Source organism: Silene latifolia, chromosome Y, assembly GCF_048544455.1.
Source record: "Silene latifolia isolate original U9 population chromosome Y, ASM4854445v1, whole genome shotgun sequence".
Taxonomy (NCBI): Eukaryota; Viridiplantae; Streptophyta; class Magnoliopsida; order Caryophyllales; family Caryophyllaceae; genus Silene; species Silene latifolia.
The window spans coordinates 345,015,815-345,032,200 of record NC_133538.1 but is presented as its reverse complement, the minus strand read 5'-3'; the positions used below and the strand labels follow the sequence as shown (position 1 = coordinate 345,032,200).

The 16,386-nt window shown below is 42.0% G+C and overlaps 1 protein-coding gene across 1 annotated transcript; it reads right to left on the bottom strand.

Moving 5' to 3' along the window:
• Positions 1 to 3,571: 3,571 nt before the first annotated feature.
• Positions 3,572 to 4,840, bottom strand: LOC141631541 (uncharacterized). Its single transcript, XM_074444200.1, has 2 exons — positions 4,602 to 4,840; positions 3,572 to 4,544 (listed from the first exon to the last, which is right to left on the bottom strand). The coding sequence occupies exons 1-2, from the start codon at positions 4,838 to 4,840 to the stop codon at positions 3,572 to 3,574; spliced, it is 1,212 nt and encodes a 403-aa protein (XP_074300301.1).
• Positions 4,841 to 16,386: the final 11,546 nt, after the last annotated feature.

Genomic DNA, 16,386 nt, shown 5'->3' with positions numbered 1-16,386 from the left:
AACCAGGTCTCCTACCTCCAGGATCCTGACTTTTACATTCTTGTTGTAACTTATGGCGACTGACTGCTTGTAGGCATCCAGACGTATTTTTGCACTTGCTCGCAGCTCGTCTATCGTGTCAAGGCTCTTGATCATCTCTACATTGTTTAGTTCACCTGTCATACATCCATACCTGTGAGTTGGAACTAAAACCTATGATGGAATTACTGCTTCTGCGCCAAACACCAGATGAAGGGTGTTTGGCATGTCGCCGTCTTTGGTGTCGTTCTGTCAGGCCATAACACTAGTGGCAATTCATCTGCCAGCTTTCCTCATAACTCTTGTAGCCTCCTTCTCAAGTTGTCCATGATGATTTTATTGCTGGATTCAGCTTACCCGTTGGACTTTGGAGTCCTGGGTGTTGATTTTTTTAGAGTGATGTTCCATCTTACACAGTATTACACCGCATCGTTTGAGATGAATTGTGATCCGTTGTCACATATGATTTCTGATTGGATACCAAACCTGCAAATGATATTACGCTTAATGAAAGAGATGACCTGTTTGTCTTTCACTTCTGTGAATGCTTCTACTTCTATCCATTTGGAGAAATAGTCTGTCACTGCTAACATCCATATTCTGTTTCATGTGGCTCAAGGTAGAGGACCCACTATATCCATTCCCCGTGTCATGAACGACCAGGGAGAAATGATGGGATGTAGGGGCTATGCTGGCTGATGGATCATTGACGCTGAGCGCTGACAGGCATCACACCTGCGGGCATATTCTGCCGAGTCGGCCCTCATTGTGGGCCAAAAGTAGCCTTGTCTGAGGGCTTTGTTTGACAGACTCCTGCCCCCTACATGGTTTCCACATTCGCCATTGTGGAGGGCATGCAACACAGTCTGTGTCTCTTGGTTATCTAGGCACCTTAAGTAGGATCCTGCCAATGATTTTCTGAAAAGCACATTGTCAGTTAGTATGATTCTGGAGGCTTTAATTTTAAAACCTCTTATCTCCTTCTTGTCATTTGGCAGCTTGATGTGTCGCAGCCAATCTAGGTATGGTGTCCGCCAGTCCCAGTCATCTGCCTGATCGTCTGGCTGATCGTCTGGCTGATCGTCTGGCTGAGCGGCTGTCTGGCTATTTGTAGCTGATTGAACTGTTGCCCCATCTTGCTGGTCTTCCAGCTCCCCTCTGTCAACTTCTTCTAATTTTTTGATAGACGGTTCGAGTATGTGCGCAATGGGGATGCTGGACAGTTCAGTTGGCTTGAAGGTTGCCCCCATAGTTGCTAGGGCATCTGCCTCCACATTCTGGTCTCTGGGGATCTGCTTAAGCTTGTAGTCTTTGAATTTCTGTTTCAGCTCCTTTGCCACTTTCAAGTATGCGATCATCTTCGAGTCCCTGGTTATGAAATCATCATTCACACGGTTAACTGTTAGCAAAGAGTCACTGGATATTTATAGGTTCCTGAATCCCAACCCAGGGCTAGCTGTATTCCTAGTATTAAGGCTTCGTATTCTGTTTCATTGTTAGTTGCCTTAAATTCACATCTTACTGCTTTTGCTATCAGATCTCCCTACAGTGACGGCAGGATTAGTCCTACACCTGCCCCCTTTGGTTGGAGGCTCCATCGATGTGCATCTACCAGACTTCTGCTTCCTTGTTTCTTATGAAGGTTAGGATCTCTTCGTCTGCGAGATTTTGGATAGCTGGGCTGAAGTCTGACACAAAGTCTGCCAGTGCGTACGACTTTATTGTTGTTCTTGGATCATACCTGATGTCATATCCACTAAGATGTACGGACCTCTTTGACATTCTGCCTGACAGCTCAGACTTCCTCATCACGGATTTCAATGGGTAATTGGTTACAACATGTATGGTGTGGGACTCAAAGTAAGGGCGCAGTTTGTAAGATGCAATTACCAGTGCTAGTACTAATTTTTCAAGAGATGTGTACCTAGTCTCTGCTAGCAGCAGAGACTTGCTTACATAATAGACTGGCTTTTGCTCCTTGTCCTGCTCTCTGACCAGAACTGCGCTTACTGCTACCTCTGTCACAGCTAGGTAAAGGAACAATGGTTCTCCTTGTTCCGGTTTTGATAGTAATGGCGGGTTGCTTAGATAGTGCTTCAGCTCCCTGAATGCTTGCTCGTGGTCTGCAGTCCTCTCAAACTTCTGGCTCTTTCTCAATATAGCGTAGAATAGTCTGCACTTGCCTGAGGATCTTGAGATGAACCTGCTCAAAGCTGCCACTTTGCCAGCTAGCCTTTGTACATCCTTTGGATTTTATGGTGACTCTAGCTGTAATACGACCTTAATCTGCTCGGTAATGTCTTCTATTCCTCTTTGAGTAACAATGTAGCCTAAGAATTTGCTGGAGGAAACTCCAAAGGTGCAATTAGACGGGTTTAGCTTCATTTTGTATTCTCTGACGGTGCTGAATGTTTCTGCTAGATGCTGCATGTGATCCGTAGCTTTCTATGATTTCACCACCATATCGTCAATATATACCTCCATGGTTCTTCCTATTTTTTCTTTGAACATAAGGTTGATAAGCCTTTGATATGTGGACCCTGCGTTTTTCAGGCCGAAGGGCATGACATTGTAATAATATATTCCTCTTTCAGACATGAATGTTGTCTTCTCTTGATCTGCAGGATCCATCTTGAATTGATTGTAGCAACTCCAAGCATCCAGGAATGGTAACATTTCATGTCCAGCTGTCGCATCCACCATTGCATCAATGTGTGGTAGCGGGAAGGGGTCCTTAGGACATGCCTTGTTGAGGTCGGTGAAGTCCACGCATACTCTCCACTTTCCATTCTTCTTGGGTACTACCACCACGTTTGACAGCCACTCTAGGTACTTTACCTCTCTTATCTTGTTTGCTGCTAGCAGGCTATCTACCTCCTGGTTGATCACCTTATTCCTTTCAGCCGCGAACTTTCTCCGTCTCTACTGGATGGGCTTGCATTTTGGGTGCATGCTGAGTTTGTATGTTATGATGGACGGATCTATTCCTATCATGCTGTCATGGGACCATGCAAAACAATCCATGTTGGCCTGTAATAATTCAATTAGGCATTGCCTGAGGTCTCCCGTGCACCCTGCCCCTATTAACATGGTTCTATCTGGGTGCAGCTTGTCTAGGTTAATCTGTTCTAACTCCTTGGCTGGAGGCTCAATGTATTCGTCCTGGACGTGCTGCTTCTATAATTGCTATGTAGGGGGTTGGCAGTGCACTTTAGCGCTTTCTTGTAGCAGCCTTTAGCTTCCTCCTGGTCTCCTCGTATTGTCTCTACTCCCTATGGCGTGGGAAACTTTATGCATTGCTGGTACGTTGAGGGGACTGCTTTCATTAGGTGCAGCCATAGCCTTTCAAGAATGACGTTGTAGGTAGAGGGTCCATCTATGACGAAGTATCTTACCTGTTTGTTGACTCCCCCCACGTAGGTTGGGATCAATATCTCGCCTAATGAGTTAGCTGTCTCTCCACTGAACCCTACCAGCGGGATAGTCTTCTTCAGCAAATCCTTCTCGCTGAATCCCAGGACCTTTCTGAGTGTGCAGTTGTCCATTGACAAAGTTATGATGAGTGCGTCTTGATGCTCTTGCTCGTCGCGTACATACCTTCGTTAAAAGCAACCGCAGGTAGATCGCTATAGGAAATTCTACACGAGGTTTCTGTTTTATCTCCCTTAGTCTTAGTGGCACTCCTTTTGGCCGCTGAATATGTCAATCCACTTAAGTCTGAGCCGCCTGTTATCTTGTTTATTACCTTAGTGCATGTAGGTGGAGCTGCAGGCTTTGCGGAGCCCACCTTATCTCGCTGCTTGCCCCCACGTGGTAATAGGTGGCTCAGTTCTCCATGCTCATACAGGCGCCTAATCTCCCTACGTAGTGTGTAGCAATCTTTCATGTTATGCCCGATGTCACGGTGGAATTCACACTTTTTCTTGCTGTCTTTTCGCCATACTTGTCCTTCTACTGGTGGTCTTGTCCACCTCACTCCGTCTCCCATCTCTCTAAGTTCTTTCAGGATTCCTCCGACGCCAATTGTGAATCCATATTCTACCAGTGTGGGGAGTTGATGATTTTCTTCTCTGTTATCGACCCTGTTGACTCCCCTTCCATATGGCATGTATCTTTCATCCTTCTTGCTGGTGGGTTGCTTTCTACCTGATTTCTCCATGGCTGAAGTGCTGGATACGCTTGGTGTACTTGGAATGCTGGCTCTGGCTAGGATATCTTCTTCCAATCTAATCACAGTTGGTGCTTTCTCATGCACCGCCTCAAAGCTATGACAAGGGTGCATAGTTAACTGCTTATACATGTCAGACTCATGGTGTAGGCCTCTTCTGAAGGCTTCTACTTTTGTTGATATGTCACACTCCCGTACTGCCACCTTCTCATTGTTGAATCTAGGGTTGTACTCTCCAATGGTCTCGCCAGCTCCCTGAACAATTCTGTACAAGTCTCCTGCGTGCTTCTGCAGCTTCCAGCTGCTTGCAAATTGCTGAGTGAATGCATTTACCAGGTCCGCAAATGTGGATATTGACCTGTTAGGCAAGTTTACGAACCATCAGAGTATTGGCCCCGACAGTGTGGATCCGAACCTCTTACACATACACGCTTCTTTTACTTGTCCTACAGCCGTGACTGTCATCATTTTCTCCTTGTACTGATTCATGTGGTCAAAGAGATCTTTAGTGCCATCAAAAAGAGGCATGTTTGGAATTGTGAATCCCTTTGGCATGGCAATAATGGATATGGCATCCACAAACGGCGAGTCAGCATAGCTGTCGGGTGTCGTCTTCTCAAGTCGAGGTGGTAATCCTGGGACCCTACTCAGCATCTCCCTTAGCTCCAGGTACTGCTGGTTGGTCAGGCTTCCTGAGTCCGGGATTCATCTGTTTGTTGCCTGCTGATTTGGAGTGTTGCTTCCAGGCCCAAACTCTTGAAGGTTCTGATGCGCCGTGGTAGCTAATGGTGTTGAAGTCACGAGCGTTCCTTGATGCCAGCTTACATGCGGGCTACCTGCGGATCCTTCACCAGGTGTCTGGTTAGTTACGACGAAATTACCAACTGGGAGGTTACCCGGTTATATATTTACGCGGTTGGCTGGCTGCCAGCTGTCTAGCGTGAGCTATCCTAGCCCTTGTGGGGTTATTATTTCTCCTGTTGGTACTGCTGTCAGGTCTAATCTTGTTACCAACTCGGCTGGTATCTGTCGAAGTTGACTCCTGCTGCCTGATGCCCCCTGGGTAAGATCTACTACCGGGGCTCGACCTTCTCCCTCCGTGCTTGCTGGTGTGCTGGACTGCTGCCTCAGAATGTCTATCAGCGCCAAGAGTTCCCTATTCCTCTTCCTCTTCCTTGCCTCAGCTTCAGCTTTTCTCTGATCTTCTCGCATATCTTCCATGACCTTCTGAAGATTATCCATGCCACTAAGCAGGGTTTCTGTTGGACTAGGTGGCGGGGTAAGGCCGGAGCTTGTTGTATTCCTGTCTGATCTGGGTTGGGCCGCGAAATCAAGGGTTCTGGGAGGTAGAGTGACTTTTGTCACGGATGTGGTTCTTAGAGTGTGCCCGGGGGCCTGAGTTTATGCCGCCGATGCTGGATTCTGAACTGGGTTGGGTGGTATCGACGGCTGGCCGCTCCCTGACACGGCTGCTGATGTTTGCTTGTCCATTACACATCTGAGTAATCAACGATTGACGACCACAATGCCCCACGGTGGGCGCCAAACTGTTTTGGTAATTTTTACTGAATTAGGTTAAGCGTGGTCAATGCGGTCTTACTCTTTGTATGTTCGAATAATGTTTGTATTTAATGCAAAGTAAAGGAAATAGATATGTAAATAAAGATTGACACATGAGGTTTGGTGAAGTGCAAAACCCAATGTGGGAAACGACCGCGGGAAGGGACGGTACCCTTCCAAGGATTGCACTATCTTGTTCATAAGAGTATGAGTACAATAGAGATGGAATGTAATTTTAGCTAGCACAATATGTTGCGTGTTTGCTCGAGATCCTGAATGCCTTTCTTGCTTGCTTCCTTGGCTATTTATAGGGTAAGAACCCTAGATATGTCCTACCCGGATTATGGTAAGGAATATTAGCTCTATCACAACTCTTTCCATAAACGAGTCTTCCTCCTCCATTCTCCCTAATCTTCCTGAATTCTCCCTAAAGTCTCCCTGGCGGCTTTCCAAAACACGTGCTTCCTTTGTCAGCGGGCCTTCCCACCGTTGCACGCTTGTTGGCCCAACTCCATAGGCGGATTCCACTTACTCTTGGGCTCCTTGTGATGATCTACTTTCGCGGCCCAGCTCTTCAGAGAGAGCCAATTGGGCTTGCCTCTTATTTGGCTAAGGTGCAGAATTTAGCCCAAACACCCCTCTCTATGTTGTTTACGTTACACCCCTTATTCCTATATATGGTGTGTTAATACGGGACCTCTCACACAATCTCCCATACACTTTTCCATATCCTTTAGTCTTAATTTTCAGAATAAAATATAGTTTAGCATTTCCTTAAGCATTTTCTTTATGTTATAAACAATTTCATTTAAGCATTTCAAGTTATATACAAGTTACATTTCAAGTTATTTCCATTTGTTATCTTGTTCTTTATTTCCAAGTTATATTTCCATTGCCAAGGTGATCTTATTTCTAGTATTACTTTTGTTATTCATTTGTCATTTCCATTAGTAGTTAGTATGTTCATGTTTATCATTTCATATGTCATTGGTTTAATCTTCATTATGCAGGAGTAGTTAATTTGACAAGGGAATAGGGAAGCCATGCATAAAAAGTTTTTGCAATTGTTGAATTAGGATGCCATAGTAATCGTATAATAGTTCCTATCACATGCTTGTATTTATTTGTTATCTTTGATTGTTGGCCAATATCTTAGATTAAATTTGTTAATTCACTTTTATAAGTCGAGAGGCACAAAATTGAATTAGACTAAGCATGTTTTAATAGACCGATCTAGCCATAGCGAGAGCTCGTTAGAACCCATTCTATGGTTGACAATAAGGCCAAAAGATGGTTGTCTTTAAGCCTAAACAATTATCGTATTATCAATTTCCTAGTTTGACATGAGCATTTACATAATTTGCATGTGTGATCCGACTTCCCTAGGCTCTTTCTTTATTATTGATTTCTTTCATTGCTTTACCGTTGTTTAAAAAACCCAACCAAACAATCAATCGATAACCGACCTTGATAGAATTCACTCCATGACAACTTGTTTAGCAACTCCCGTCTCCTTGTGTTAGACCCCTACTACTACATCAATTTGTTACTAGGGTATTTAGGTGTGCGATAGCTTATAAACATAGTATAAGCTAGATCCATTCCTTGTCCTTCCAATTCCAAACTCAACGACTATATACAATTCCACACACCTTGTGAGGGCCATAGGTCTAAGGAATAGAGCAAGAAAGGCGTTCTTTCAGGGCTAACACTCAAACTCGATGCCCGAATCCCTCGAAGCTTCAATCACGGAAAGTGCTACCGGTTCTTGGCAAGGTTACCTTCCATGGTTGCTTCTGGAGTTTCTTAATGGCCTTGACATGCCACAAAACTGATTCACATGACAAGGTTCCGGATAGAAAAGCTTAGAATTCAGACAAATTTTGAAACAAATTGGAAATTTCCCAACGCCTCTAGTTTACTAGTAATAACACAAGTTGAAAATTTGACATGGTCTCCTTTGAGTTTTAATCAAACCAAAAGATTACTCGAGACAGATTTTCCGGAAAATGAAATTGGTTAAATTATATGACAATTTGATCCCAATTAGGGACAATTAGGAACAAAATCATCAAACTTTTGACATAATCAAAGAAGAATGAAGAAGAAAATCGAGTTTATTTTGTGTAATTATCGCACATCTCAAAAATTTGGTGCGAATTTAAGACAAACTTTCCTAGTTCCTTTCAACACAATACAATATCAACAAAGATTAATGTACTAAGAAACAATTAAACCGTGTTTTAAGTACAAAAATCAAAATTGGTCATATATACTATGAGATTTTCGAAAATTTGAGCAACTTTTAATACGATGATTTCGGTTTAAGATGATACATAGCTTTACTTAACAAAGATACTAGTCTTATGGACCAGTTAAACTAAATATTAAACATGATAATTAAAAGTGTGGGCATGAGACATCATAAATTTCGAAAACTTGGGGCAAAACTTTAAGACAAAATTTCAAATGTAGGACAAAACCTAAAATTACTAACAAGTATTAGACCCTTTTAAAACAATTAAACTAATTATTAAACGCAAAAATCCAATTTTTGTCTCAAAAACATTAATTTTGACACATACCATTTTGGGCTAAATTTCAACAATAAAATTTCATATTTGACATCATCAATGATGTAAAAAGTTTATTACTGCTATAAATTAAACGAAAACATGCAAAGAAATGGCAAAACATGAAGAAATTAGAGTAGATCTAAAGAAAAGCAAAATGGGGAAAGACAAGAGGAAAGAGAAAATCGCTTACTTAATAAATTAGTAAAGATTATGGAGAATATTTAGAGTGGAAACTTTAATCCAAGTGACAAAGTACAACAATGGAGTCTTTGAAATATTTCTTGGGAGATTTTGATGTTTGAAGATATGATGAATGAAGGAGATAAGAACAATGCAAATACACGATTTTACGAAAATTCTGTCCAGAATAGTGCACTCGGTCGAGTGCCCATATCCACTCGTTTGAGTGCCCCCCTTTTCAGAATCTTGCCAGGTTTATGGAAATGGTCCACTCTGTCGAGTGACTTGTACTCGACCTAGTACTAGCTTGCACTCGATTGAGTGCTTCCCTATGGCTTATAACTCCCGACTACATCAGGAACAGATCGTCCGTTCAACAAGAGAGTAATGTTCGGAAGTTCACCGGCTATCGAGGACTCGTCCCTAGTTACATCACACGTCATTATGCTTACCACTTTCGATATCCGCGCTCTACACTAGTGACTATTCTACTAATAACCATTACCATTCACACTCCAACTATAACATTAACAATTCCAAACACCTATACGGAATTAAAATGCCAAGGAAAGGGGACTAATGTTCCACACACACCCACACCTAATAACCATTCTCCAAACACATTATACGCATTAATATTTGCATCCACTTTCAAATGTTATCATACACCATATCATAAATGATCAACCATGCGAGAAGCTTATCAACTTCTTATAACACATATGTAATCACATCATATTTCACATAGCGTTCACCCATATTTATAACCACCCCCGTAGTTTAGCGATTAAGACAATAGGATAAAGATTAGAAATAAGGGCGCCTACCCATCAAAATACGAACACCTATTATATTCACACCGGGTTCATTTTATTAGACACACCTAGGTTCATTGGTTTAGGTTCCAAAATTGTCGCTCTGATACCACTTCGTAACACCTCCATCTACCCGGCCAAGGTATTTGAGAGCGTAACCATCTCGGCTTCTCGAGGCAGTGAGATCGGAATTAAAATTAAGAGACATTTATATAAATAACATATTTGGTGAATTACAAATGAATCAATAAATAACAAGTGTGAACTATAAATTATATAACTCAACCATAAACCATGTCGTCTACCATCTAACTATGCAACCCGACTCCAAGTGTCTGTGACTCGTCCCTTCTCCCGCATGACATCAAAGGCAAACCTGTACTTAGAGTGCTCCCCATATGATCAAAAATGTCATATGGATCAACACAGGCTGCCCAGAAAATAGGTGACAATTTACACACAAACAACACACGTCAGTTTCGAAAAAATAAATACTTCGAACACGACACAAGTATGTAAAGATGCTACAAGATAAAGGAATGTTCAAGACACGACTCTGTAACCAACACAACACCGTAACCATCACACCGGTAACAAGGGACACACCTACGGTACAACTGACCCGGTGATGACATCGTAGCACCGCCCACCAAATAGCCTGACCGCAGTCCGTAAATGTAACACCCCTATCTGCTAAGAAGCCTTAACTAGACCTTCCTTAGCAGATACATGCATTACCATCTCGGTTGCCCGAGGAATAGTATATCATAACGTCAATAAAAGAACTATTTAAAGTTTATTACAAGTTTAATCAAACCAAAGAAAGATACAACTGATGCACTAAACAACTACGGTGATACTATCCCAGCCAAAACTCGGTGAAAAAAACGTCCCTCCAACGCATCCAGATAAGCTCCACATATCAACACCTGCAAAGACTGGCTGCTCACCATAATGGATCACGGCAGACATATAATAAGAAAGAAAGACAAACAAAACCATACAAGGTTAGTAACTAAAGAACCACAAAGGTACAACACACACCAATTTCCAACTCCAATGCTCCATCAGTAACATGACTAACCCGAAGGTAATGTCCCGCCAGAATATCCATCGCAACAGATATTCTACACCTCCAGTGGGCATCGTAGCCTTACCACATAAGCCACGCTCAACACCATAGAGCTAAAAACCCATGTCTATTAATGTGCACATCCCCCTTGCAACGGGGACCACAATGGGCAAATCAAGGGCGTCAAGCCACTCCACTCAGCCGAGGGCGCACCTCGCGAACCACAAACAATCACAACCAATCACAAAAAGAAACTCCACGCATCACAAATGACAACTAACAAACAGTACTGAGTTGGAAAACCAACCTTTGGCAATCAGCATCAACACTGCATACATCCATACGAAGAAAAGACAACCTCCATCAACACCTATTACAATCGGTAGGGAAAACCCTATTTCTAACAACCAGAACCACAAAGAAACCTGAGGATGATGATGATGACTTACCTATGCTCGGCATTCCGACGACAAGACCGCGACCCGACTCAAGTCTCCGTCCCCATGGTGGCTCCAAGTGTAAGGGACCTCAAAAGGTTGAAGGATGGTGAGGGAGAAGGTGTATCGTCGATTAGGTTTAGGGAGAAAAGAAAAAAAAAAACTGATTTGGGTTTACGACTCACGACATATACACTTATGCTGAACTCGCCATACTCGATCGAGTGTGGAGCGTACTCTATCGAGGGACCTCTACACGATCGAGTCACTAGACTACTCGATCGAGTAGTCTACACTAGATCAAGTTCCCACTTCTAAAGGTCACTATGACACAAGTCGGAACTAGTAAAGGCTTCAAGAGGTCTAACATGTGTCTAAGGTAAGTCAACAGGCAGTCAACGGGTCCCTATCTGGGCGGGTATTACAGTCTTCCCCCCTTAAAAAGAACTTCGTCCCCGAAGTTCAACTCATCATCTCCCACAAATCGAAAGTGTATTCTAATTCAAGATAACTAACAACAACCCAACCCAACAAGAACCATTATACCCATACTAAACCATACCCCCCAAGCTCACATGCCGACTAATCATCATCATCCTCTTATGCGAACATATTATCAAACACAACTCCATCACAAGTCATCATCTAACGTTAACCAATAGAGAAGATGTATACATACAACTATTACTTCCATTTTACTACGCAACTTCAACACCATATAACACCATATAACACCAAACAAGTTTGACAAAATCAAGTTACTTGATACAGTCGTTTAGTACCAAAAATAAATAACTAAAACAACTAACAGAAGCTAGTGGAAGTAGGGTCGATCTCCACAAACCAGCCAACAACATGAGAGGTCGCTAATAGCTCCAGAAAAGCATCACAGGAAGCGAGTCAAACAAGCCTACCCGATGCTACTCGATCGAGAAGATACAATACTCGATCGAGTACATTCGGCTGCATAAGTGTTCGATCGAGGCAAAATGGTTACTCGAACGAAATGTCTGTTTCTGTGGGTGCTCGATCGAATGGCTCAATTACTCGATCGAATATAAAGAACGCTTGATCGAGTGGTACCTGCAGACAAATGACGACCAAAAACCAACCCTCGACGTTCACAATCTATGGTTTGAAAACCATTTATTACACACACGACAAAATTGAAATGTTCGAAAAAACAACTAAAAATTATAAATATCGGGTTGCCTCCCGGAAAGCCCTAGTTTCAGATAGGTCCCAGCTTGACCTTCTTTTCTTCATCCAGTTTCTCCAGTTGGTCACAATCAAAGCAACTCAAAGCTCTCAGCATGAGATCATAAATCTGAGCATGTGCTACACAAGAGCATAAGTAGTACCAAAATAGAAAAAGAGCATATAAGAGCAATCTGAAGTGCCGTCTCAGCCTAACAAATTTTCCATGACAAATATGGTGAAACATTATTAGCTTATTTGCCCAACTGGGAGGGGGCGGAATATTGAAACATAAAGCATAGGTCATATGAGGTAATTTACTATTAGTCATAACAATAATCATAAAGTTATCTTTAATTACCTCTAGTCGGTCGCTCTTAACGTCGGAATCATTGACAAAAGAATGTATTACCTCTACCGTGCTAGGAACATTCCCGGACTCAGCTACCTTCTCATTCCTTCCTTTGTGTGTTATATCCCGTATATTGCAGCCTCTAGAGCATCCAACTCGGCTTTCCAAATGGGGGATTCACCATAACCGTTGTCTTCGTCCAAATCGTCATCCGAAACGAACCCAGATGACATAGCAATGCTCTCCGTGGCCAATGGGTTCGATCGAGTAAAAATGGTACTCGATTGAAAACTTTCCTCCTGAATATTACTCGATCGAACACATGTAACTGCTCGATCGAGTGATTCCTCATGCAAAGTGTTTGATCGAGTAGTGTATTCCGTTCGATCGGACTCATCCTTATATAATCCACTCGATCGAACACTGTAACTAATTCGATCGAGTGTTTGTTGCTGTACAGTGCAGAAGTCTTCGTATAATGCTTCGTTTTCAGATATATGTTCGTACTCCGAGTCATACAAATCATTATTGTCGATAGGCAACTCAAGTCCTTCATCGGAAAGACCGCTTTTGGTGTAGGAAGCGTGTACCTTCTCTGAGCGCCTAAAGTTAGACTCGGCAGCTAACTGAGCTATTTGAGACTCAAGTTCATTGATTTCGGCGTCCATAAATCTATCATATTCTTGTAGTTTAAGTGCACGTGCCTTAATCAAAGATTTCACTTCAGCAACCTCTTCTTTCTGTTTATCAAGAGGAGGAGCTTGTTGTTGCGGTGGCCAAATGAATGGAGGCTTTTGATAGCCTCGTTGATGAAGCGGATGTTGAGGCACAATTGCAAAGGGCTGACTAGCTTGCCGACGCTGCCTAAACGCATAAACTTTGTCGTTCCCTACCAAGAAAATAGCAGCTTTGTGCCCAGCAGCACCACATCTCTCACAGTGTACCACATGTTGCGCCATAGATGGAACATAGGTGGAAGATCAAAGGTATTCAAGCCTTCCCTTTGATGATCTTTTACCTACATCTGTCTAGGTAGGACATGTAGGACCTATCAAAAAAACACTAAGGGAAAGATAAGAACTGCCCCAAGGAATAAATTCCTTCAAGCTAAAGACAGACAAAAAGAAATAAGTAAATAAAATTGTTGCCTCCGCGGCAACGGCGCCAAAATTTGACACGGCTGTTGTAACCCTATCAAAAATAAAAGCCACAGGCTCTACTAATGCAGCAGAGGTAAATCGGGTATCGTATCCACAGGGAGGCGGTCACTACCTACTTGTTAATTCAGTTTGTATAAAGTCACAAAACGGGGGATTTGAGTATTTGAACTAAACTAATAAAAGCAAGGGTTGAGAGAAAATAAAGAGAGAGATGCCAGGATGTCGGGTTATCATAGTATTACACAAATCAGCTGAACGTAGGTCAGCCGATCTGATGTGAGAAGGGTAAGGGAAAGGTCCTTCCAGTCCGATATCCGCCCTAAAATACAACTAGCTTAACTTCCACCCTCACTAGTGTAGTCTATTGCTCATCACAGGTCTATTCATTCCAATCTTCCGATCTAGTTCTGAACTTAACCAGATTAACTAATTCAGTTGCATGCATTCAACCAAACGATTATAGTTATATTGTCAATGAAATAATTCCCACATTAAACCTCCTAAACCAACTATCGCATCATTGCTATACTACCATGACTCCCCTAATCCTAGCATTAAGGGACTAGCTACTCATAGTAATAGGTAAAGCAATAAAAATAGAGAAAAGGACAAACATGATATAGAAATATACAAGGGAATTAAATTAAATAAAGGGAGTAAGGGAATTACAGAAGTTTAAGATCCAGCAAGAGGAAGGCAAAAGCACCGTTCAACAGAGAAAGGGGAAAAGAGAACTCCCTAAACCTAATTAAGACTCTCCTATTTATTGGAGAGATATTTATGTTAACCTAAAACGTAATTAAAATATCACGAAAATAAGTTTACGCGAGAAAATCTCACGTCAGATAGCAAACATCTCGATCGAGGACTTTAGAACTCCTCGATCGAGTAACTCCTAGCAAAAACCTCTTGATCGAGGACTTTAGGTACTCGATCGAACACTACCAAAAAGGCACCATTCGATCGAGGGGTTTAGGTGCTCGATCGAACAAGATAGTACTCGATCGAGTACTTTCCAGCACACAATTCCTGCTTCGCGCACTGAACTTCAAACGGCCGCCATTTTTTCGTTACTTGGGCAAAAAGAGCGTTTTCAGTGGCGTTGGAAATCTAAGAGGATAAGCTTTCTTATTCAGTTAGAATCACTCTAATATCTGTTGTAGAACTCAAGATATGGCTTTTCAAAATAGGCATTAGTAATATAATGCTCTTCCTTTGTCCGCTAAGTTTCCTTACTTCTATGCGCATTACAAATTAGTAGTTTCCAAGCTCCGACTCAACTTCGCTCCTAAATGCATGCATAGGGACATGTTCTACGCTTGATTCTGCTTCTCTTTGGTTCATACCTGCAAATAAGATAAGAGAAACCAAAGTAGACAAGTTGGGGGACATTTGTAGCTAAACACTACTAAATATGCATAGAGATGTGTGCAAATATGGTACAATAAGTCTATATAAAATGCACGCAACATTACTCAACCAAATTTATATCTTCATACAACGCGACAACTAAATACTCCAAAAAGAATTTAAACAACACTTTGATTATTTCAAAAGGAGCAACAATTAAATAACTAATAAATTACTTTAAAAGACGACGTTTTTGGCATTTTCACGCGCGACATTACTCTTCCCCTCTTAAAAGGAACTTCGTCCCCGAAGTTCACCTTTAAGATGAGCTATATCATGATAAAACTATATATATATATATATATATATATATATATATATATATATATATATATATATATATATATATATATATATATATATATATATATATATATAAATAAATTAAAAGTAATTCGCCCATGTAACATCATGACAAAACTGATTACCAAACATAAGAGTCCCAAAAATGATTACCAGACGATTATATAAACTTAACAACCGCATAGAGTGATAATTAACAAAGATTAGTAACCACATAGAATTATAATTACGCATACCGTCTTGATACTACTCATACATAAGTACAAAACACAAGGTAACCATCAATGACCATAATAACGACATATAACCTCAACAAATGCTCTCATGATCCCAAGTGACATAAGTAAAATGGTCTCTATATCGAAGTAGGGGTACTCGATCGAGTTAGGTATACTCGATCGAGTACAAGGTAGGTTACTCGATCAAGCTGAAGGTACTCGATCGAGTATCTCCAGATCAGAATACCCACATATGCCATGTCAAGTAAAGAAATATACCAAAGTTCGGGGTTTCATCCCCGGCATCATTGTAACTATACCAAGTTTAGAAAATTCAGACACAGAGAATGCCTTATGGCCGATTAAAAACCAAAATAAAAATCCAAATACCAAAGTAAAAGTATCAATCCCACATAAGTCCGCTAAAACAAGCATAAGAAAACAAACAATGGTCACTCAAGGTCACCGCCACGATCCTCCTCCATGTCATCATCTCCTCCTTCTCCCGAGGTGCCTGCTCTTGACGTGTCTCCTCCAAACCCTCCTTCGGTAGCTGCTCTCGTCCCTGGGTCTTCTCCATTCCTCCACGGTGCTAGGTATCCATAAGGGTAGCTCCCAGGGACTCCCCATGTAGCTGGATCCACTCCATAGGAGTGAAAGACACTACTATTGTTCCCTACGCCGCGCCACCATACTGGTTGGGCCAGGTTGGTCCCCACACCCTGAACATATGCCATCTCGTGAAGGTTCCGGAGCACCAAGGCATTCGACACTCTCTGTGTGAGCTCGCTCACCTGCATCTGTGCGCTGAAGGAAGAAGTATAACCGGGATATTGGTACTGGGGTGGTCCCGATTGAATAGACAGTGACTCCCCAAAAACCTCTCTAGCTCTCCGGGGTCCTCTACCCTCTCGAGGCAC